The 19,473-nt window shown below is 31.6% G+C and overlaps 1 protein-coding gene across 3 annotated transcripts in view; it reads right to left on the minus strand.

The window, feature by feature from the left end:
* Positions 1-19,473, minus strand: part of LOC143068480 (UDP-glucose:glycoprotein glucosyltransferase 1-like) — a 55,638-nt gene that overhangs the window by 5,733 nt on the left and 30,432 nt on the right. For 2 of the 3 annotated variants that reach the window (XM_076242572.1, XM_076242575.1), the window contains exons 22-37: positions 18,050-18,181; positions 17,513-17,643; positions 16,948-17,043; positions 13,320-13,422; positions 12,892-12,971; positions 12,070-12,259; positions 11,661-11,712; positions 9,147-9,250; positions 8,226-8,311; positions 7,612-7,696; positions 7,049-7,134; positions 5,381-5,398; positions 4,448-4,543; positions 2,831-2,915; positions 1,851-1,960; positions 123-195 (exon numbers count right to left, since the gene is read on the minus strand). In XM_076242572.1, coding sequence (XP_076098687.1) covers positions 123-195; positions 1,851-1,960; positions 2,831-2,915; positions 4,448-4,543; positions 5,381-5,398; positions 7,049-7,134; positions 7,612-7,696; positions 8,226-8,311; positions 9,147-9,250; positions 11,661-11,712; positions 12,070-12,259; positions 12,892-12,971; positions 13,320-13,422; positions 16,948-17,043; positions 17,513-17,643; positions 18,050-18,181 — 1,527 coding nt within the window. The remainder of the gene's footprint in view (positions 1-122; positions 196-1,850; positions 1,961-2,830; positions 2,916-4,447; positions 4,544-5,380; positions 5,399-7,048; positions 7,135-7,611; positions 7,697-8,225; positions 8,312-9,146; positions 9,251-11,660; positions 11,713-12,069; positions 12,260-12,891; positions 12,972-13,319; positions 13,423-16,947; positions 17,044-17,512; positions 17,644-18,049; positions 18,182-19,473) is intronic. The other variant, XM_076242574.1, reaches the window with a different exon arrangement.

Here is a 19,473-nt window from a genome sequence, read left to right on the forward strand (position 1 = left end):
TGAGGTTGCATGGCCAATGAAGTAAACATCAGCAATCAAACCATACATTACTCATTACTTAACAAATAGGTTGTTTTAAGATTGGAGAAACATTTATCATGGTATAAGATGACTATAGTTACCTGATCAGCATCAACAAATATAAATTTCTTTACATCCAATGGGAACAATACATCAAGGAAAAGGATCTTATACCTACAAATTAGAAAGGCAAAATTGAGTACATATACCATGATTCATTTGTGCAACCTTGTTTATAATTGTCCAATAAAAAATGTTATTATGTAGGGCTTCATTGTCAAAATTAATATTAAATACCAGATATATAGGAATTTGGAACAGCTGTAAGAGTAAAACATGTAAAGGGAATCACTATACATTGTCTCATTATGTTAAATTTATTTGTAATAGGTTCAAAAAGGATAGAAATGCTTGGCAAAGCCTCACATTGTACCTGCTTTTAAGGGCATACGATACAGTTACAGAGGAGGTAATGACGTTGCTAACGTAAATTGTTATTTTCGCGACGTCAAACTATGACTTATCGGGAAAAGATTCAGTTTTCAACTGATTTTTATCATTCAAAGTTATTTAACTTGAAAACGAGTTCATGGACCCCTGTTTTTTAAAATGCCATTTGGTTTCATTATGCGAGAAGATTATGTGTGCCAATTTTCAGGAAAACGTAATTAGTGCAATTTATTTAAATATCATAAATATACAGCCAAAAGTGACGTTTTTTTCCTACATTCATGAACATTTGACAAATATGAGTTATTTCTAAATAAAAAATGTATAAATTTTTAGGATACTTATAAAATACAGAAATTACAAATTATTTCACAAAAAATAATTTGTCTTTATCTTTTAAAACAAAAAAGTTATGTCTTTCTTTCAAAAGAGACAATACAGCCACAAATCCAAATTTTGAGCAAATATACAAAATTTCGACCTCATTTTACTCAAAAAGTAGCACATGAAGGTATATTTTTTATTACAAATTTGATTTAATCAGGTAAAAAATAAGACTATATGGAAATTTTTATAGAAATGTAAATACGGGATCAAAACTGTATCGTATGCCCTTAAGCCTCAAACAATTTATATATTTATTTTCATTTTGAGACAATGTATAGTTATTCTTCATGTATTAACTGTGAGACAAGAATGTGTCCCCAGTACACGGATGCCCCACTCGCACTATCATTTTCTATGTTCAGTGGACCTTTTAATTGGGGTAAAAACTCTAATTTGGCATTAAAATTAGAAAAATCATATCATAGGGAACATGTGTACTAAGTTTCAAGTTGATTGGACTGCAACTTCATCAAAAACTACCTTGACCCAAAACTGAAGCGGGACAGACGGACGAACAGATGAACAAAAGAACACACAGACCAGAAAACAAAATGCTCCTCTTCTATGTAGGTGGGGCATAAAAATTGGTAAAATTATTTCTATGTTATTACCTTTAATCAGGATATTCAAAACAAAACGTATCACTGGAAAATGTACTTATAAAATAGAACAAAGAAATTTTGCAAGAACAAAGTGAGAGCAAATATAGTTTTTCATGAATCAAGGACATGAGCTTATAGTTATAGCATTAGTCACTTTTACAGTTAAAGAAGACTACAAAATGACCTGTAAATATGTAGATATTCATAATGACTTGTTGGCAATGACAACACATTTCCGTGTTTTCATATAGTTTGGTAACTTTTTAAGGTTTTATTAAAATTTCTATAATTTAATGAACATTAATGTAGCAAGGTCTTTCTTGAATTATGCATATTTTTCTTTTCCTTTTATTAAAAAAATCTATATAACACATTGTTGACTACATTTACCCCCACATAATTCTTTGTTTTTCTTTCTGCTGATTCAACCATCTCGGCCATTTGTACTGTACTAATTCATATTCAAATCCATAATTTTCTGCCATTTTTGGTATAAAATCCTGTAACACAAGATATTTTTATACTTCTTAAGCTTTATAAAAAATTAGAACTCATAAAATAAGCAGATCCAAACATGAATTGACATGGTATTTGTGGGTGGTTCTATTCTTATGGTGAGGAGTATCCTTTATGTCAAATATTAAAATACTATAATGTGCTTTACTCATATATGTTGAAAATGTACATTGTATTACAATCAACAGATAGTACAATTGTTGCAGCATTAACCAATTGAGTTTATAATTGCTTAAATCATGACATTTCCATGGTCTTTTAAGCAAAAAGGAGGTCAACTATGGTAAGTTTCAAAAGTTCCTTGCTTTGTTTCTTAAAACTAAGATGTCAAACCAATTTGCTCTTTAAGGTGGTACCTAACACTACAGGGAGATAATTCTGTAAAATCAGCTAAACGTTTTAATTACGTTGTGATGTTAAGGGAATATTAAGCTTCTCAATGATCAAAATAAGTGTGAGTCAAACTGCTATATAACCAGTGTAATTTTCCTGATAAAACCATTGGTTCGAATTTTTTGAAATTTTTATATTTTTGTCAAAGTGTCAAAGTAAATACTTTGTCAAAGTTTTATGAAAATTAAACGAGCCAAATTAATTTTAGTGAAGGTGTTGGGTACCACCTTAAATCATTTCTCTTGGAAAAGTTTCAGCAAAATCTAACTATTGCAAATATTATTGTTAATCTATCTCAAAATAAATTGTATGTAAATGTGAAAACTTAGGAAAAAGAAGAGATAGCAAAATATCCCTCAAATTAGAAATCGTTAAAAGTTATAGGACCAATGTTTTCAAATGGCCTTCTACAATAAAACTTTCATTTCTATAAAAGTAGACTTTCTCATTTTATTACTTACCTTAAAAGATGGAGATAAGTAATTTTTCAAAAACCAGAATTTTACTTTTGACTTTGTATGTTTCAAAACACTCATCATCATAATTCTGAAATAAGAAGGAATAGTATCTGGTACAAAATATACATATATTGCAGCTTTCTAATGCAATTCAGAAAATTTTCAAACTTTTTCCTAAGTATCTGTATTTCATAAGACTATTGTCTACTGCTCTTTATTTCCATTTTTTATTCAAATTAAACTAAGAAGCATTACCTAAACATAATTTATTTTTAGAACTTGCATGAAGAGGTAATTCATTGCAATAGCATGAACAGTACAAATTTTATGGCATCAGATTCAACATTTGTTATTCTTACAAAACTGTAAATCCTTTTCTTGTTCAACAGCAAAGAACTGATATGGTGTATCAATAAAATATAATTGAAATTCACATATTTTTCTTATTTCTTAGATCCAAGATGGCCAATCAAATGCACATTGAAAGGACATCTTCATCAATATTAACAATCACATACAATAGAGGGTATACTGTGGATTCATTTATTTTCGTGGGTATCAATTTTCGTGGATTGCATTTTCATGGATATATGATTTTGTGGTTTTGCCAATCTTTGTATACAAAGTCTATTGAAATATGTTATTCATTAAAAATTTGAATTGGTTGTTCATATGTATCCACGAAACCCATGAAAATTAGTATCCAATGAATACAAATGAATCGACAGTATACCTGGTAAATAATGACAATTTTACTACACTTACCTCATCAATCTTTCATACATAAGACCTGATGCTAGGGAGAAGATATTACCCACTTACCTCATCAATCTTTCATACATAAGACCTGATGCTAGATAGAAGATGTTACCCACTTACCTCATTAATCTTTCATACATAAGACCTGATGCTAGGGAGAAGATGTTACCCACTTACCTCATCAATCTTTCATACATAAGACCTGATGCTAGAGAGAAGATGTTACCCACTTACCTCATCAATCTTTCATACATAAGACCTGATGCTAGAGAGAAGATATTACCCACTTACCTCATCAATCTTTCATACATAAGACTTGATGCTAGGGAGAAGATGTTACCCACTTACCTCATCAATATTTCATACATAAGACCTGATGCTAGAGAGAAGATATTACCCACTTACCTCATTAATCTTTCATACATAAGACCTGATGCTAGAGAGAAGATATTACCCACTTACCTCATTAATCTTTCATACATAAGACCTGATGCTAGAGAGAAGATGTTACCCACTTACCTCATCAATCTTTCATACATAAGACCTGATGCTAGGGAGAAGATGTTACCCACTTACCTCATCAATCTTTCATACATAAGACCTGATGCTAGGGAGAAGATGTTACCCACTTATCTCATTAATCTTTCATACATAAGACCTGATGCTAGGGAGAAGATGTTACCCACTTACCTCATCAATCTTTCATACATAAGACCTGATGCTAGAGAGAAGATGTTACCCACTTACCTCATCAATCTTTCATACATAAGACCTGATGCTAGAGAGAAGATATTACCCACTTACCTCATCAATCTTTCATACATAAGACCTGATGCTAGAGAGAAGATGTTACCCACTTACCTCATCAATCTTTCATACATAAGACCTGATGCTAGGGAGAAGATATTTAATGTCTCATCTACATCTTTTGTGCCACCTTTGTCTCCTGTTAGTGTGCTGTAAAAGAAACATAATTTCATTGTGGAAAAAAATAACACATGTAAGTCAAATACTGGTGCTGTTTTCTAAAGAAAAATATGTTATGAATATATATTCATACACTTCAAAGATCTTTCTTGAAACAAAATTTCTGAGAAGAGATCAGTCTGAACTTAGATTTTCTGGCTACTGAAACTAAATTGTTCTTGGGTTAAGCTAGATAACACATGAAAACAATTACATGATAAACATAATATATAAATAACACATAGCTGAGAGGGTGATATAGCAGATTGTTACCCCGAGAAAACATTGTCAACTGAGGCGAAGCCAAGGTTGACAATGTCTTTTCAAGGGGTAACAATCTGCTCTATAACCCTCTCAGATATGTGTTACTTAATTTATTATACTGAATGTTCTGTTATTACTGTCGATTAAATTTCAAATTCATAGTAATAAACTATGATGTCTTGTACATAACAACCATCTGTATTTAATAAAGCGCACACTTGATCAAGTGTCTCTGTGAAGGGTAATAGAGTATTTGCCATAGGATAGAGTTATTTGATATAGGGCAAACTTGGTCAAGCATCTTCGTGAAGGGTAATAGAGTATTTGCCATAGGATAGAGTCGTATTTAATAAAGCGCACACTTGATCAAGCATCTCCATGAAGGGTAATAGAGTAAATTAACACCCTCATATTAGCCAATCAAAATCTGGCATTTTGACATGAAGTATAATAAAACATATTGACCAACCATTGTAATATTTCAGCGAAAAATAAATAAATAAAATATCAACAAATAAATAAAGCCAAATAACTAAACTTCTGTAACACTTGAATACTACTCACATAGCATGCATAGTCTTCCTGTATGAACACAAACATGAGATATATAGACTGTGTTTCTTCACAAAAGTTTGTCTTATGTAAAAAGAAGGTATTAAATGGAACTATTTTGATATCTTGTACTATACCACTAACACCTCAGTTCCTGTATTCCCAAGTGAATGCTGACTGTCAGTTGATAACGGTAAGTTTTCAATAAAAACTAAACACTCTTAAGTTTGTCCTTTTCAGACAACTTTTTGTAACAATGAGAGTGGTTTATTTACAAAGGATGATTTAGTCTTTACTACAACTAAATATTTTACCCCGTATATCTTTGTTGGCCAGTCATTTTATGGGAAAAAAATTCTAATTTCGAAGATTTTTGTTATGTTTCATGAGTAGAAGCCTTTATTTTATTGTACTATGATAGATTAATGTCACACAGAACTTTTATAATCCACATCTAGACTTTCAGGTTAACAGCATGGTTTAGTAAATACCAGGTGTTTCAGATTACAATTTTCATGCTTATGGTTACACACGCCAAATGCAAAATAATATAAATATCAACGAAACTGCTCAAACTATACAACCAACTGCTCATGCAGAAAATGTACGCTTTTAGAGAGAACAGCAATATTATACATCACCCATGTGTGAAGAAAAAGTAAGGACAAATGATTTAAATCAGTATTGATTACGAATTTGAAAAATAACTTTTTAATCAGAGCCAAAATTCTGGACTTCCAATTTTGCTTTTATGCCACCCGACCATTGAGAAGCAATTTGAATATCATAAAAGGTCCAACTATGTACTTGCATCCTTGGTCACTAAAAAAATTCACTTTGGAAATAAAAAGAATTATAAATTTACAGAAAGATCTTGCATTTTACAGAAAGACTGCCATATAATCAAATATGAAGGTATTAGTATACATGTAACTGTGTAAGTTGAAGTATTTTAGTCCAGGTATAAACAGCTTAATATTAGAAAACCTCAGTTATAATAAATGCATAGAATAATATAGCACACTCTTCTGTCAGATTATCATTTACTACCCATTTTTTAACTTACCCGTAAAGTATGCTTCTGAATCTTGATACAAGCTTTCTAGACAAAATTCAGAAACATGGGTTCAACTTTTTTGTTGGACAACAGGAAACCAGACATCAGTAAATGCCAAGAGTTTATGCTTTTAGGGAAAAAAGGGGAAGTTTTCTGAATGACAGAAAAACCTAGTTGGTAAGAGATACTAATGGTTTTGTAAGTTGCATAAAATTTTAAGCAGAGACTGGGAAATTCTTCAGTACCATACTTCATTAACAAGGATATCAGATTTTGTTATACATAACAAAAAAAAGGAAAATTCGATGTTCACCCATTTTTTAAGACATAGATGCACAAGAATCTGTTTGCATTGCAACAATAACTTTTTAGATCAGTTTACTGTATATCTGGCATTTAAAACAAAAGTTGGTGAAAAGGTTGAGTATCCTGTCACTTTGTCATTGATTTATTAATGCGTTTTACACCACACTGGGGATAATTCAATTCAGAGATTTAGGTGTTTCTTCACCTACTTTCTAGACCATCAATGATTGTACAGAGAATGGAACATGACTGACAGTTTTTTCATTCAGAAAATGAATAACTGGTTACTAGTAAAAATGTCCCTTTAGGGATCTCACCTTGAAATTGAATCCCATAAACCTTTTTCTTCATCCTGTGGCTCTTTTAATAAGTCTTCATTTTTCTTATCTTCTTTCTTTTCAACCTGTTATTAAACACAGTACTGTATACTGACATCTCTTTTTTTCCTTAAATGTATAGTGTTGATAAGAATCAACTCCCCCCCCCCCCCCCCTATGCAACTGACTTTTAAAACCGACCTTATCTTTTTTTATTTGCTAAAATATGGAAATCTATAATACTAGGAATGTGTTGACAATGCAATATCAAATTGGAAATTATGTACTTTTCAAAAGGTTTCTTTTTTTTTTGTTTAAATATTATGTGGGGTAGGACCAATTATGATCTTATTTTGAAACCCACTGCATGCAACATAATTTCAAAACTATCCAAACACCAACAATTGTCATCCCCTCCCCTGAACCAAAAAAAAAAATGTCACCTCCTCATCCCCCCTCCCCCCTCAATCAAAAAAAAAAGAAAATGAAAATAGGAATCAACCAATTAAAGTGTGGTAAACTTAACCTTAAATTATTTTTGACATTATATCAGGTATACTTACTTTGATTCTAATAATTTTACTCTTAAAACTATTGACAGAAATGACGACATCATCTGAATCTGAAGGGGTGTCTGTATATTCATGACTGAAAAACAGAAATAAACACTGTTAAGGGTGACTGCGTGATTGTTGGTTGTTAAACTTCATATTCAGTATGAGAAATTGACACACATGCACTACTCATGTGGTAAGTCCAAAGTTTTTAGGTAAAGTCACCAGAAAATTTGATAAAATATAAATTAATCAGACAAGCTGCAAAGAGGGGCATAAAGGGGGTATCTGCACGGAAGAACACGAAATAAAATTGCCATTTTACGATGAACGAACAATTAAAAATGTCTTGCACATTGATCTTTTTACCAATTTCACGAAACAAGGTGAATAACGAACCCTTTTCATGGCTGCAGGTGAAATAAAAATGGCAAAACACGTTGCACGAAAATAACCTTTTACCACCCTCTGCAAAATAACCTGGTTAATACATATAAGGCTTCATTGTAAATAGTTTGAAAACAATACAACTGTCAACTTCTTTTTCTTGATGTCTCCATGTAAACCAAACTTTACATTCTATTCATGATGACTCTATAGTTAGAAAACACTAAAGAATATACCTTGCAATATCATATATTTCTCTGGACCTTCCTTCTCTCAGTCTCAGATGCCAAAGTCCAGGTGTGGCCTTTAGCTGGAAATATCCCTATAAAACAGAACATAAAATTTTATTTTAGGTAAATTCAAAGATATCTGACTATATATAAAATTTACCTTTCTTCTTAATACTGTAAAGATGGATGAAACCAAAGATAGGAAAACATAACTCCCTACTTTCGTAAGAGGGGTTTAAAAATACTCCAAAGAACTTGAAAAGAAAAAAAAACATTATTTGATATATACACAGAAAGAATGTTTTAAATTTAAACCTTTGTAAACTGCTAAAATTACAGATATGTTTCAATTAAATATCAGCATCTGGTATGACTATTTGTATAATTTTCAAAAGGATAGAAGTATGATTAGATCATTGTCCATATGTATAGAGAATATGTATGCAATGTGGAAAGATGGAAAGATTGATACATTTACTGATACATTTTATTGTGAAACTTTAAAAGTCACTTTAAATATCACAAAACCTCTACTTTTAATAGTACAACAATAAGATTATAGGACAATAGTGTTTTTAAAAGCCTTGTATTGTTGGGCTGCTGTTATAGTGACTTAAAACACTTTTCACAAATAATTGATGCACCTGTCCCAAGTCAGGAGCCTCTGTCCTTTGTAAGTTCTGTGTGATATTTAATTTCAGTTTTTTTTATATATTTCGATGTATAGTATGACATCCATTATCACTAAACTAGTACATAATAATTATTTTTCAATAGAGGCCAGCTGGAGCACACCTTTGTGCAGGATTTTCTCGCTGTATTGAAGACCCATTGGTGGCCTTTGACTGTTTTCCGCTCTTTGGTCGGGTCGTTGTCTCTTTGATACATTCCCCATTTTCATTCTCAATTTTATCTTATGATACTTACTAGATTAGCCATAACAATGGTGTCCACCATAGGTGTAGAATTAGACCCAAGAGTAAACTGTAGACCTCGTGGTGGCTGACCTGATGTACCATCTGATCCATGACCTATAGATAATAAATAACATTAAAAGTTCATTCTAACAAGTGAAACTGCGTGCTACTGCTCACTGATGATACCCCCGCCGCAAGTGGATAATTTTAATAGTGTAAAAATATGCAAGTGTTCGGTAAACAGGAAGTTGTTGAGTGATGAATCTGAAAATGCATTACACGGTATAGCTGACTTGTATAAATCCTGAAACCAAATTTCAGAAATCCTTGTATAGTAATTCCTGAGAAAAATGTGACGAAAATTTTCAACTTGGCTATCATATTTAAAATCATGCAAGTGTTCGGTAAACAGGAAGTTGTCGAGTGATGAATCTGAAAACACATCAAACAGTATTGCAGACTTATATAAACCCTGAAACCAAATTTCAGAAATCCTTGTATTGTAGTTCCTGAGAAAAATGTGACAAAAATTTTCAACTTGGTTATCATGTGTAAAATAATACAAGTGTTCGGTAAACAGGAAGTTGTCGAGTGATGAATCTGAAAACGCATCACACGGTATAGCTGACTTATATCAAGTCTGAAACCAAATATCAGAAATCTTGGTAGTGCAGTTCCTGAGAAAATGTGACGAAAAATTTTCAACTTGGCTATCAGGTGTAAAAATGATACAAGTGTTCGGTAAACAGGAAGTTGTCGAGTGATGAATCTGAAAACGCAACACACGGTATAGCTGACTTATATCAAGTCTGAAACCAAATATCAGAAATCTTGGTAGTGCAGTTCCTGAGAAAATGTGACGAAAAATTTTCAACTTGGCTATCAGGTGTAAAAATGATACAAGTGTTCGGTAAACAGGAAGTTGTCGAGTGATGAATCTGAAAACGCATCACACAGTATAGCTGACTTATATCAAGCCTGAAACCAAATTTCAGAAATCCTGGTAGTGTAGTTCCTGAGAAAAATGTGACGAAAAATATTCATGGGACGGACAGACTGACGGACTGGCCGAAGGACAGACAGAGGTAAAACAGTATACCCCCCTTTTTTTCAAAGCGGGGGTATAAAAACAGAAGAGATTAATGTTAGTGTTGCAAGTTTATAAGGGAGAGACATTTAGGTTATTGTGAGACAGGTGTTACCTGTGATAAAGGACAAAATGCTTATTATTTTCTCAATAATTTTCGGTAAAAATGATTATCAAAGGTCAATAACTCCATAGAGAGTTAACTGACATTTTTTAAGTCATGTTGACATATTTATAGATCTTGTCATGCTGATCATTTTTACTTATTACAGTTTCTATCATTTAAAATTTTCAAGAAAATTGGCAAAAACGCAAAAAAATGTTGGTATTCAGGCGAGGGTATTGCACGGATGTTTAATGGACAATAGCTTGGGCCAAGTGAGCTAAAAATGAGTAGAATATTGACATAAAAAGTTGCTACATTTTAGGTTAAGAAACAAAGAGACAATCAAAATTGATTAAAGAACTTAAATGAGCATGCTCACATACCCAACACCTCACATACTACACAGTATTTTCTTATTATCATCAAAGTGGGAAAAAATGTGACAGTGAGATTTTTAAATTAGCTATCAACCTTTATTTCTCAGTAAAAAGGAAAATAGCAGCTACGATGAATGAAATAGAATTTTTTTGTAGATCCTTTTTCTGGGTTTAGTTTGAAAAAAAATGAAACAGAGTGTAGAGAAAATAAAACAGAAATACAGTAACACGACAGCTAGGATTAGTTGAACAAATAAAAGCATAAGGATATTCTATGGCTATAATAGAGAATCTGGCATATTAAATTGTAAAATTAACAAAATGAATAAACTATTTTATTTGTGGAAATACATCCTTTACCTATAATTGGGGGGAAAATTTATAAAAAAAAAAGACATTACTTTTACCATTGTTTGCAAGTATATGTGCAGCTCCTGAGAAATATAGGAAATATACAGAAAGTAAATGTTTGAAATATATTTGAGATGGTTATTGATTAGGTACATGTATAAGAAATACTATGATAATTCCTATTAATCAGGATGATTTTTTGTTATACATGTACAAGGTTATTTCATATCTCAAAATATTTCAGTGTAATATATCCATAATTTGATTTTTGAGAGGGGAATACTGAAACAAGTTTAAAATAAGAGAAAATATTTGAGCCGGATTCAAATTGAACATAAGAAGACGGTCAAATTGTGAAACTAAATTCTTGTGAAGTGACTTGGCTTTTGAAAACTAAAAATTTCAAATCTGCCAAAATAAACCTCTTTACAGGATATTTTGCATCTCCTTTTATTTGTAAAATGATCATGACTAATTTAATATATTTGGATTTTTTATTTTTTTTAAACTTCCAGATGGCTTTATGCCAGAAACAACAACAGCAGAGAAAAATGAAATATTGGTAACTTTTTAAGCACTTTAATTAATCTGATAAGGTCTTACCCTCCAACAGAAGATATTCCAAATCAAACTCTGCATGTACAACACTATCGACCTTAAATATAATAAAAACATTATTTTATAAAATCTATACACTTACTATTTATACAAATTATCAAATTTTAATGCTCAAGAATGACTTTTAAAACATGCATATTAGAAGCAATATCTAAATATAAGAAGAATGTGTCTGTCTAAGGACACAAATGCCCCTGCTCTAGCTTGTTTATAATATGTGAAAATATGAACATTGGTTGAATGATAACTCTCAAAGTCAACAGGTCCAGGAGGAATCATTTAATCACCTAATAGAAAGCAATGATGATTTAGTGCAAAAATATCTGAAATGAAAAATATTTTATAACCAGAGTTTTCAATACTGACAGTAACAAGAAATTACAGGTTAACATACCTCCTCTAACAGTATATTATCCAGATCATATAATGCCTTGACCGATTCTACCATCCAACTTTCTGGACACTTCATTCCTAAGGTCAGTACAGATTTATGTGGAAGTCCTGTAAATACTGCCTTCTGTCCAGACTTAAACATTGCATTTGGCTCAAATTCTACATCTGGGCTCAAAACATACCGGTAATATCTGTGTAAACAAGAATAACATTATGACAAAAAAAGCATTTATCAAATGTGTATAGAAATTTATGTTAATCTAATACTTTTTTGTATTAAAATTGAACTAAGATTCAAATAACATGGAGTTTTCATGGTTGATAAAAATATATAACTAGTTTTTACTGCATAGTCACTCTACCATAATACAAACACATGTTAATTTCAACGTCATAAATATTCTTTCAAAACATAAAAAGAAGCAATTAGTTTAAAATTTCTTCATAATAACTGATGTATTCCCCATACATCTTTTATTCATCTGTAGTTTCATTTGTTCATCTGTCTTTGATTTTTTAGTTGAAGCAATCATATATAGCCTTTTGTATTTTTGAGCTGTCAAATATTCCCTTTTGAAAATCATTCAATGTGTAGCAAGAGGTACCCACAATATGGTTGGACTAAGTGTTGAGGAAAGGTAGGGATACACTTTATTTCAATTATATGATCAGTTTTTATGTTAATGAATTTTAACAATATTAACCAACTTCAATTAGCTTGACATGAATAACCAGTTAAAAACCCTTACACTGTAGTACCTTCAGTATCCTTTCAATATTGAATAGTTGAACTATAAGCTTATACTGCAAAGTTTGAACTTACGTAGTTAATGGCATCTCTGATAATTTATCCCTGCTGTTCATAAAGATTTTTATATCAACATTTACTGCTCTTTTCAAAACCTACAATAAAACACATCAAATTTTACAGGAATATCATTCAAGTCCTATAATGGCAAACAAATAGCAATAAGTTGTATTACTAAGCAATTAATAAGCTAAACAGTTATCCTACTCACTATGTTACACGTCAATAATCAGATTAAATTAAAGCTAAAGATTGCTTAAAATACTCTTGTAACAATCCTAATAAATTCAAACAGCTAAAGGTAGAGATAGATACTAAGATAGATTTTGGAATAATTTAAACAACCCTCAGACAACTGCTTTATTACACACGCTTCCGCAGCATTTTTTACATTCAAATAACCACATGAAACTATGAATTTTAAGTAAATAAAATTTACTAACCAAGAGAATTGGAGCTAATTTTTGTGCTTCACTGGAAACAGGATCTACAATAGCCTCTATCTGGAAGGCAGGCTCATTTGTATCTCCTAGAATCTTCAATACACTAAAACAAAAAGACATATTTCATCATTTCAATAACACATGACAAACTACACATCAATAGATGTGGATAGAGTTTTTTCCCCAAATACTGGTATATCTGCATTCATTCAACTTTGTCTGATGAAGTTAAAAAAACATGCAATTAATCATAATTTGGTAAAAACCAATTTGTCTGAAAATGTGTGGGCAGAGAGATCTTAATCTGATGAACATTTTTACCTTGTCAGATTTGCTCTAAATGATTTGATTTCAGAGATACATACCAAAATCTACATTTTGCCCCTACGTTCTATTTTTAGCCATGGTGGCCATCTTGCTTGACTGGCCAGGTCAGCGGACCCATTTTTTTAAAACTAGATACCCCAATGCTGATTGCGCCCAAGGTTGGTAAAATTTGGCCCAGTAGTTTCAGAGGAGAAGATTTTTGTAAAAGATTACAAAATCATATAAAAATTGACTATAAAGGGCAATAACTCCTTATGGGGCCAACTGACAATTTTTGTCATGTTGACTTATTTGTAGATCTTACTTTGCTGAACATTATATTTGTTTACAGTTTATCTCTATCTATTATAATATTCAAGATAATAACTAAAAACTGCAAAATTTCTTTAAAATTACCAATTTAGGGCAGCAACCCAAGAACCAACTGGTTGTCCGATTCATCTGAAAATTTCATGTCAGATAGATCTTGACTTAATAAACAATTTTACCCCCATCTCAGATTTGCTTTAAATGCTTTGGTTTCAGAGTTAGAAGCCAAAATCTACGTTTTACCCTTATGTTCTATTTTTAGCCATGGCGGCCATCTTTGTTGTTTGGCTGGGTCAACGGACACATTTTTTAAACTAGATACCCCAATGATGATTGTGGCCAAGTTTGGTCAAATTTGGCCCAGCAGTTTCAGAGGCCCCTCACTTATTGAAAAACCCCTAGGGACAAGAACCCCAAAACTCAATTCCAGCCTTTTATTTGTAGTAAGAAACCTTGTAGTATAATTCAGAGAGATCCATACACTTAAACACAAGTGTCTGTAAACTAAAACCAGATGCTCCGCAGGGCGTAGCTTTATACGACCGCAGAGGTTGAACCCTGAACGGTTAGGGCAAGTATGGACACAACATTCAAGCTGGATTCAGCTCTAAATTTGGATTGTGATTAAATAGTTGACACAGCATAGGTTTCTGACACAGAATGAATGTGTTCTAATGAACTTAAAATTTTTGTTTCTCTTAGAGCAATTCACTATGCTGTTGAATATTAATCCTCTCAAAAAAATGTTTGAAGAAATTTTCTTTTTTATTTATGAAATTTCAAATGAGAAAAATTGAACCCAATTTTTTTAATCACATCCCCCTTTCCCTTATTCCAAAACTAATCTCAATTAAAATTTCTAATGGAGTTTGCAACAATAACTACTCATTTAAATACATCATAAAATATTAAGATGTAAAAAAACTGCTTGTTATCACTGAATGGTAAAGATTATTTTAATTTATCAGTTGGTAGTAAAAAGTGAATATACATTGTATATTGTATATAACAAAGATTTAAGTTGATTCTGGACAAAGAAAGATAACTCCAATTAAAAAAAAATCTTGCTATTGCACAATATTTTGCAATTAGATATTTCTTGCTTACTATTCTGGACAAAGAAAGATAACTCTAATTAAAAAAAAATTTGATATTTCACAATATTGTGCAATTAGATATTTCTTGCCATTGCACAATACTGTGCAATTGAAAAGACTTGCTATTGCACAATACTTAATATAATAATTTTAGATCCTGATTTGGACCAACTTGAAAACTGGGCCCATAATAAAAATTCTAAGTACATTTTTGGATTCAGCATATCAAAGAACTTCAAGATTTCAATTTTTGTTAAAATCAGACTAAGTTTAATTTTGGACCCTTTGGACTTTAGTGTAGACCAATTTGAAAACAGGACCAAAAATGAAGAATCTACATACACAGTTAGATTTGGTATATCAAAGAACCCCATTTATTCAATTTTTGATGAAATCAAACAAAGTTTAATTTTGGACCCCGATTTGGACCAACTTGAAAACTGGGCCAATAATCAAGAATCTAAGTACATTTTTAGATTCAGCATATCAAAGAACCTAACTGATTCATTTTTTGTCAAAATCAAACTAAGTTTAATTTTGGACCCTTTGGACCTTAATGTAGACCAATTTGAAAACGGGACCAAAAGTTAAGAATCTACATACACAGTCATGACAGTTAGATTCAGCATATCAAAGAACCCCAATTATTCAATTTTGATGAAATCAAACAAAAGTTTAATTTTGGACCCTTTGGGCCCCTTATTATGTTGGGACCAAAACTCCCAAAATCAAACCCAACCTTTCTTTTATGGTCATAAACCTTGTGTTTAAATTTCATAGATTTCTATTTACTTATACTAACGTTATGGTGCGAAAACCAGGAAAAATGCTTATTTGGGTCCCTTTTTGGCCCCTAATTCCTAAACTGTTGGGACCTAAACTCCCAAAATCAATACCAACCTTCCTTTTGTAGTCATTAACATTGTGTTTAAATTTCATTGATTTCTATTTACTTAAACTAATGTTATTGTGCGAAAACCAAGAATAATGCTTATTTGGGCCCTTTTTTGGCCCCTAATTCCTAAACTGTTGAGACCAAAACTCCCAAAATCAATCCCAACCGTTCTTTTGTGGTCATAAACCTTGTGTCAAAATTTCATAGATTTCTATTAACTTAAACTAAAGTTATAGTGCGAAAACCAAGAAAATGCTTATTTGGGCCCTTTTTGGCCACTAATTCCTAAAATGTTGGGACCAAAACTCCCAAAATCAATACCAACCTTCCTTTTGTGGTCATAAACCTTGTGTTAAAATTTCATAGATTTCCATTCACTTTTACTAAAGTTAGAGTGCGAAAACTAAAAGTATTCGGACGCCGGACGACGCCAACGTGATAGCAATATACGACGAAAATTTTTTCAAAATTTGCGGTCGTATAAAAAACCCTTCTTTTTGGCCCCTTATTCCTATATGTTCAGGGATATTACCCGAAACTTGACACCAAGCCTTCCCTTCATTAAATGGAACTTTGTGGTACAATGTCAGAGAGATCCATACAGTTAAACATAAATTATTGTCCCGAAACTTCAAAAATGCTTGTTTTTCGCCCCTAATTGACCCTTAATTCCTAGACTGTTTGCCCCATAACCCTTAAAATAAATCCCAACCTTCTACTTAATGGTATAGACATTGTGGTACAATTTCAGAGCAATTGAAATACTTATATAGTCCTGAAATTTGGGCCCCTAATTCCTAAACCACGGGACCACAACCCCCATAATCAAACCAAACCTTCCTATTGTGGTTCAAATTTTATTGATTTCTATATACTAATACTAAAGTTATTATCAGGAAACCATCCGTCTTCAGACAATGATGATGACGCAGGCGTGATACCAATATACAACAGCAAAAATTTTTGCAGTGGTATAAAAATATTTATTTGAAGTATTTACCTGTGTTCATCTGCATGGAAATTGATTTCTTTTCTTTCAGAAGTAGAGGTTTTAGATGACAACAAAGCAGAAACTTTCATCACCATATCACTTCCTCTGTAAAAGATTTAAAATTCATAATTAACGGCTTCAGAAAATAAAAATATTGTTATTCCTTGTGTCGAACCAATTTTTAAATTTTATATGAAATTCCTAATTTTTGACAGGCAGCTTACAATCAGGTGGCATCTTGATGTGATATTTTATATCATAGTAGACAGTACTTTGTTGAAGACCGTACTTTGACCTATAATGGTTTACTTTTATAAATTGTGACTTGGATGGACAGTTCTCTCATTGGCACTCTTACCACATCTTCTTATATCTAAAACTCAACATCCATGACTGCACATGATATCCTTGATCCTCTTAAGAAAGGAATAGGAAAATTAAACACAAAATTAACAAAATACTTGTTTTACTTATAACTTCAAGGTAAAGCATTGCAATTTAGTTATAATAATTCAATGCCCTTATTTTTATAGTTAGCAGGGTTGTAAAAGCCTTATAGATAATGTATTTATACCTTTCATCTAAAATTCCCATCTTCATTACTCTTTCTTTGATCTTCTTTGCTCCTTTCTCAAAAACAAATTTTTCTTGCAATGCAATATCCTCTTCTGTAAATTCTTCAGTGTCGTCAAATGCTCCTATAACCTATTATGAAAATGAACACAACACAAGTGAAAGCAGTGATTAATGAGAACGCTATCACCAACGAAGAGAATTTACTTTAAATGTGGATATTTTCAAAGGTTGCTATTCTGCAATTTCAATACCTAAACTTATAGCATTGGGTTAATTATACATTTAACCATAAATTCACCAGAATTGTTACTTTCTACTAACTATTCACACATAGAATATTATTGTGTATTTTAAGTAGCACAACATAAGTGAAATTAACCCCCACACGAAAGTTTCCATGTTAACAGAATACATGAAGTTGTTATATCCATTAATTCATGTAACAAATGAAAATTTATCAAATACATATTTTTATGATGGAAAAATGTATGCAAAAAAATGTATGCTACCTGAATTGACTTTACTCTATAACTACCTTGCCATTAGTGACCAGTCCTCTTGTTTCTGTTCTCCATCCTAGGACAGATCTAACAAACAGTCTATGGACTCTCAGAAAATGGGTTGATAAATTATCAAGCTGAGATAAGAAACTATCCATATCCATTCCCTGTAAATAAAAATATCATATTTAACCTATAAATGCATGCAGTAATAATTATCTTACAACAGAATACATCTGATGTTTGTTATAATATAAATTTCTCCATATTTAAGGTGGTTCTTGGGTCTAAATCAATTTATTTAATTAATATAGGATTTCGCAATATTTTTCTATGAAATGAACTTTATCTTATACTCAATAAAAAAATGGAATAAACAAGAATGTGTCCACAGTACACGGATGCCCCACTCACACTATCATTTTCTATGTTTAAAGGACTGTGAAATTGGAATAAATTCTCTAATTTGGCATTAAAATTAGAATGATCTTATCAAAGGGAACATGTATACTAAGTTTCAAGTTGATTGGACTTGTACTTTATCAAAAACTACCTTGACCAAAAACTTTAACCTGAAATTTGCACTATCATTTTCTATGTTCAGTGAACCGTAAAATTGGGGTCAAAACTCTAATTTGGCATTTAAATTAGAAAGATCATATCATAGGGCACATGTATACTAAGTTTCAAGTTGATTGGACTTCAACTTCATCAAAAACTACCTTGACCAAAAACTTTAACCTGAAGCCAAAAACTTTAACCTGAAATTTGCACTATCATTTTCTATGTTCAGTGAACCGTAAAATTGGGGTCAAAACTCTAATTTGGCATTTAAATTAGAAAGATCATATCATAGGGCACATGTATACTAAGTTTCAAGTTGATTGGACTTCAACTTCATCAAAAACTACCTTGACCAAAAACTTTAACCTGAAGCCAAAAACTTTAACCTGAAATTTGCACTATCATTTTCTATGTTCAGTGAACCGTAAAATTGGGGTCAAAACTCTAATTTGGCATTTAAATTAGAAAGATCATATCATAGGGCACATGTATACTAAGTTTCAAGTTGATTGGACTTCAACTTCATCAAAAACTACCTTGACCAAAAACTTTAACCTGAAGCCAAAAACTTTAACCTGAAGCCAAAAACTTTAACCTGAAATTTGCACTATCATTTTCTATCAGTGAACCGTAAAATTGGGGTCAAAACTCTAATTTGGCATTTAAATTAGAAAGATCATATCATAGGGCACATGTATACTAAGTTTCAAGTTGATTGGACTTCAACTTCATCAAAAACTACCTTGACCAAAAACTTTAACCTGAAGCCAAAAACTTTAACCTGAAATTTGCACTATCATTTTCTATCAGTGAACCGTAAAACTGGGGTCAAAACTCTAATTTGGCATTTAAATTAGAAAGATCATATCATAGGGCACATGTATACTAAGTTTCA

The sequence above is a fragment of the Mytilus galloprovincialis genome, chromosome 3, assembly GCF_965363235.1.
Source record: "Mytilus galloprovincialis chromosome 3, xbMytGall1.hap1.1, whole genome shotgun sequence".
NCBI classification, from domain to species: domain Eukaryota; kingdom Metazoa; phylum Mollusca; class Bivalvia; order Mytilida; family Mytilidae; genus Mytilus; species Mytilus galloprovincialis.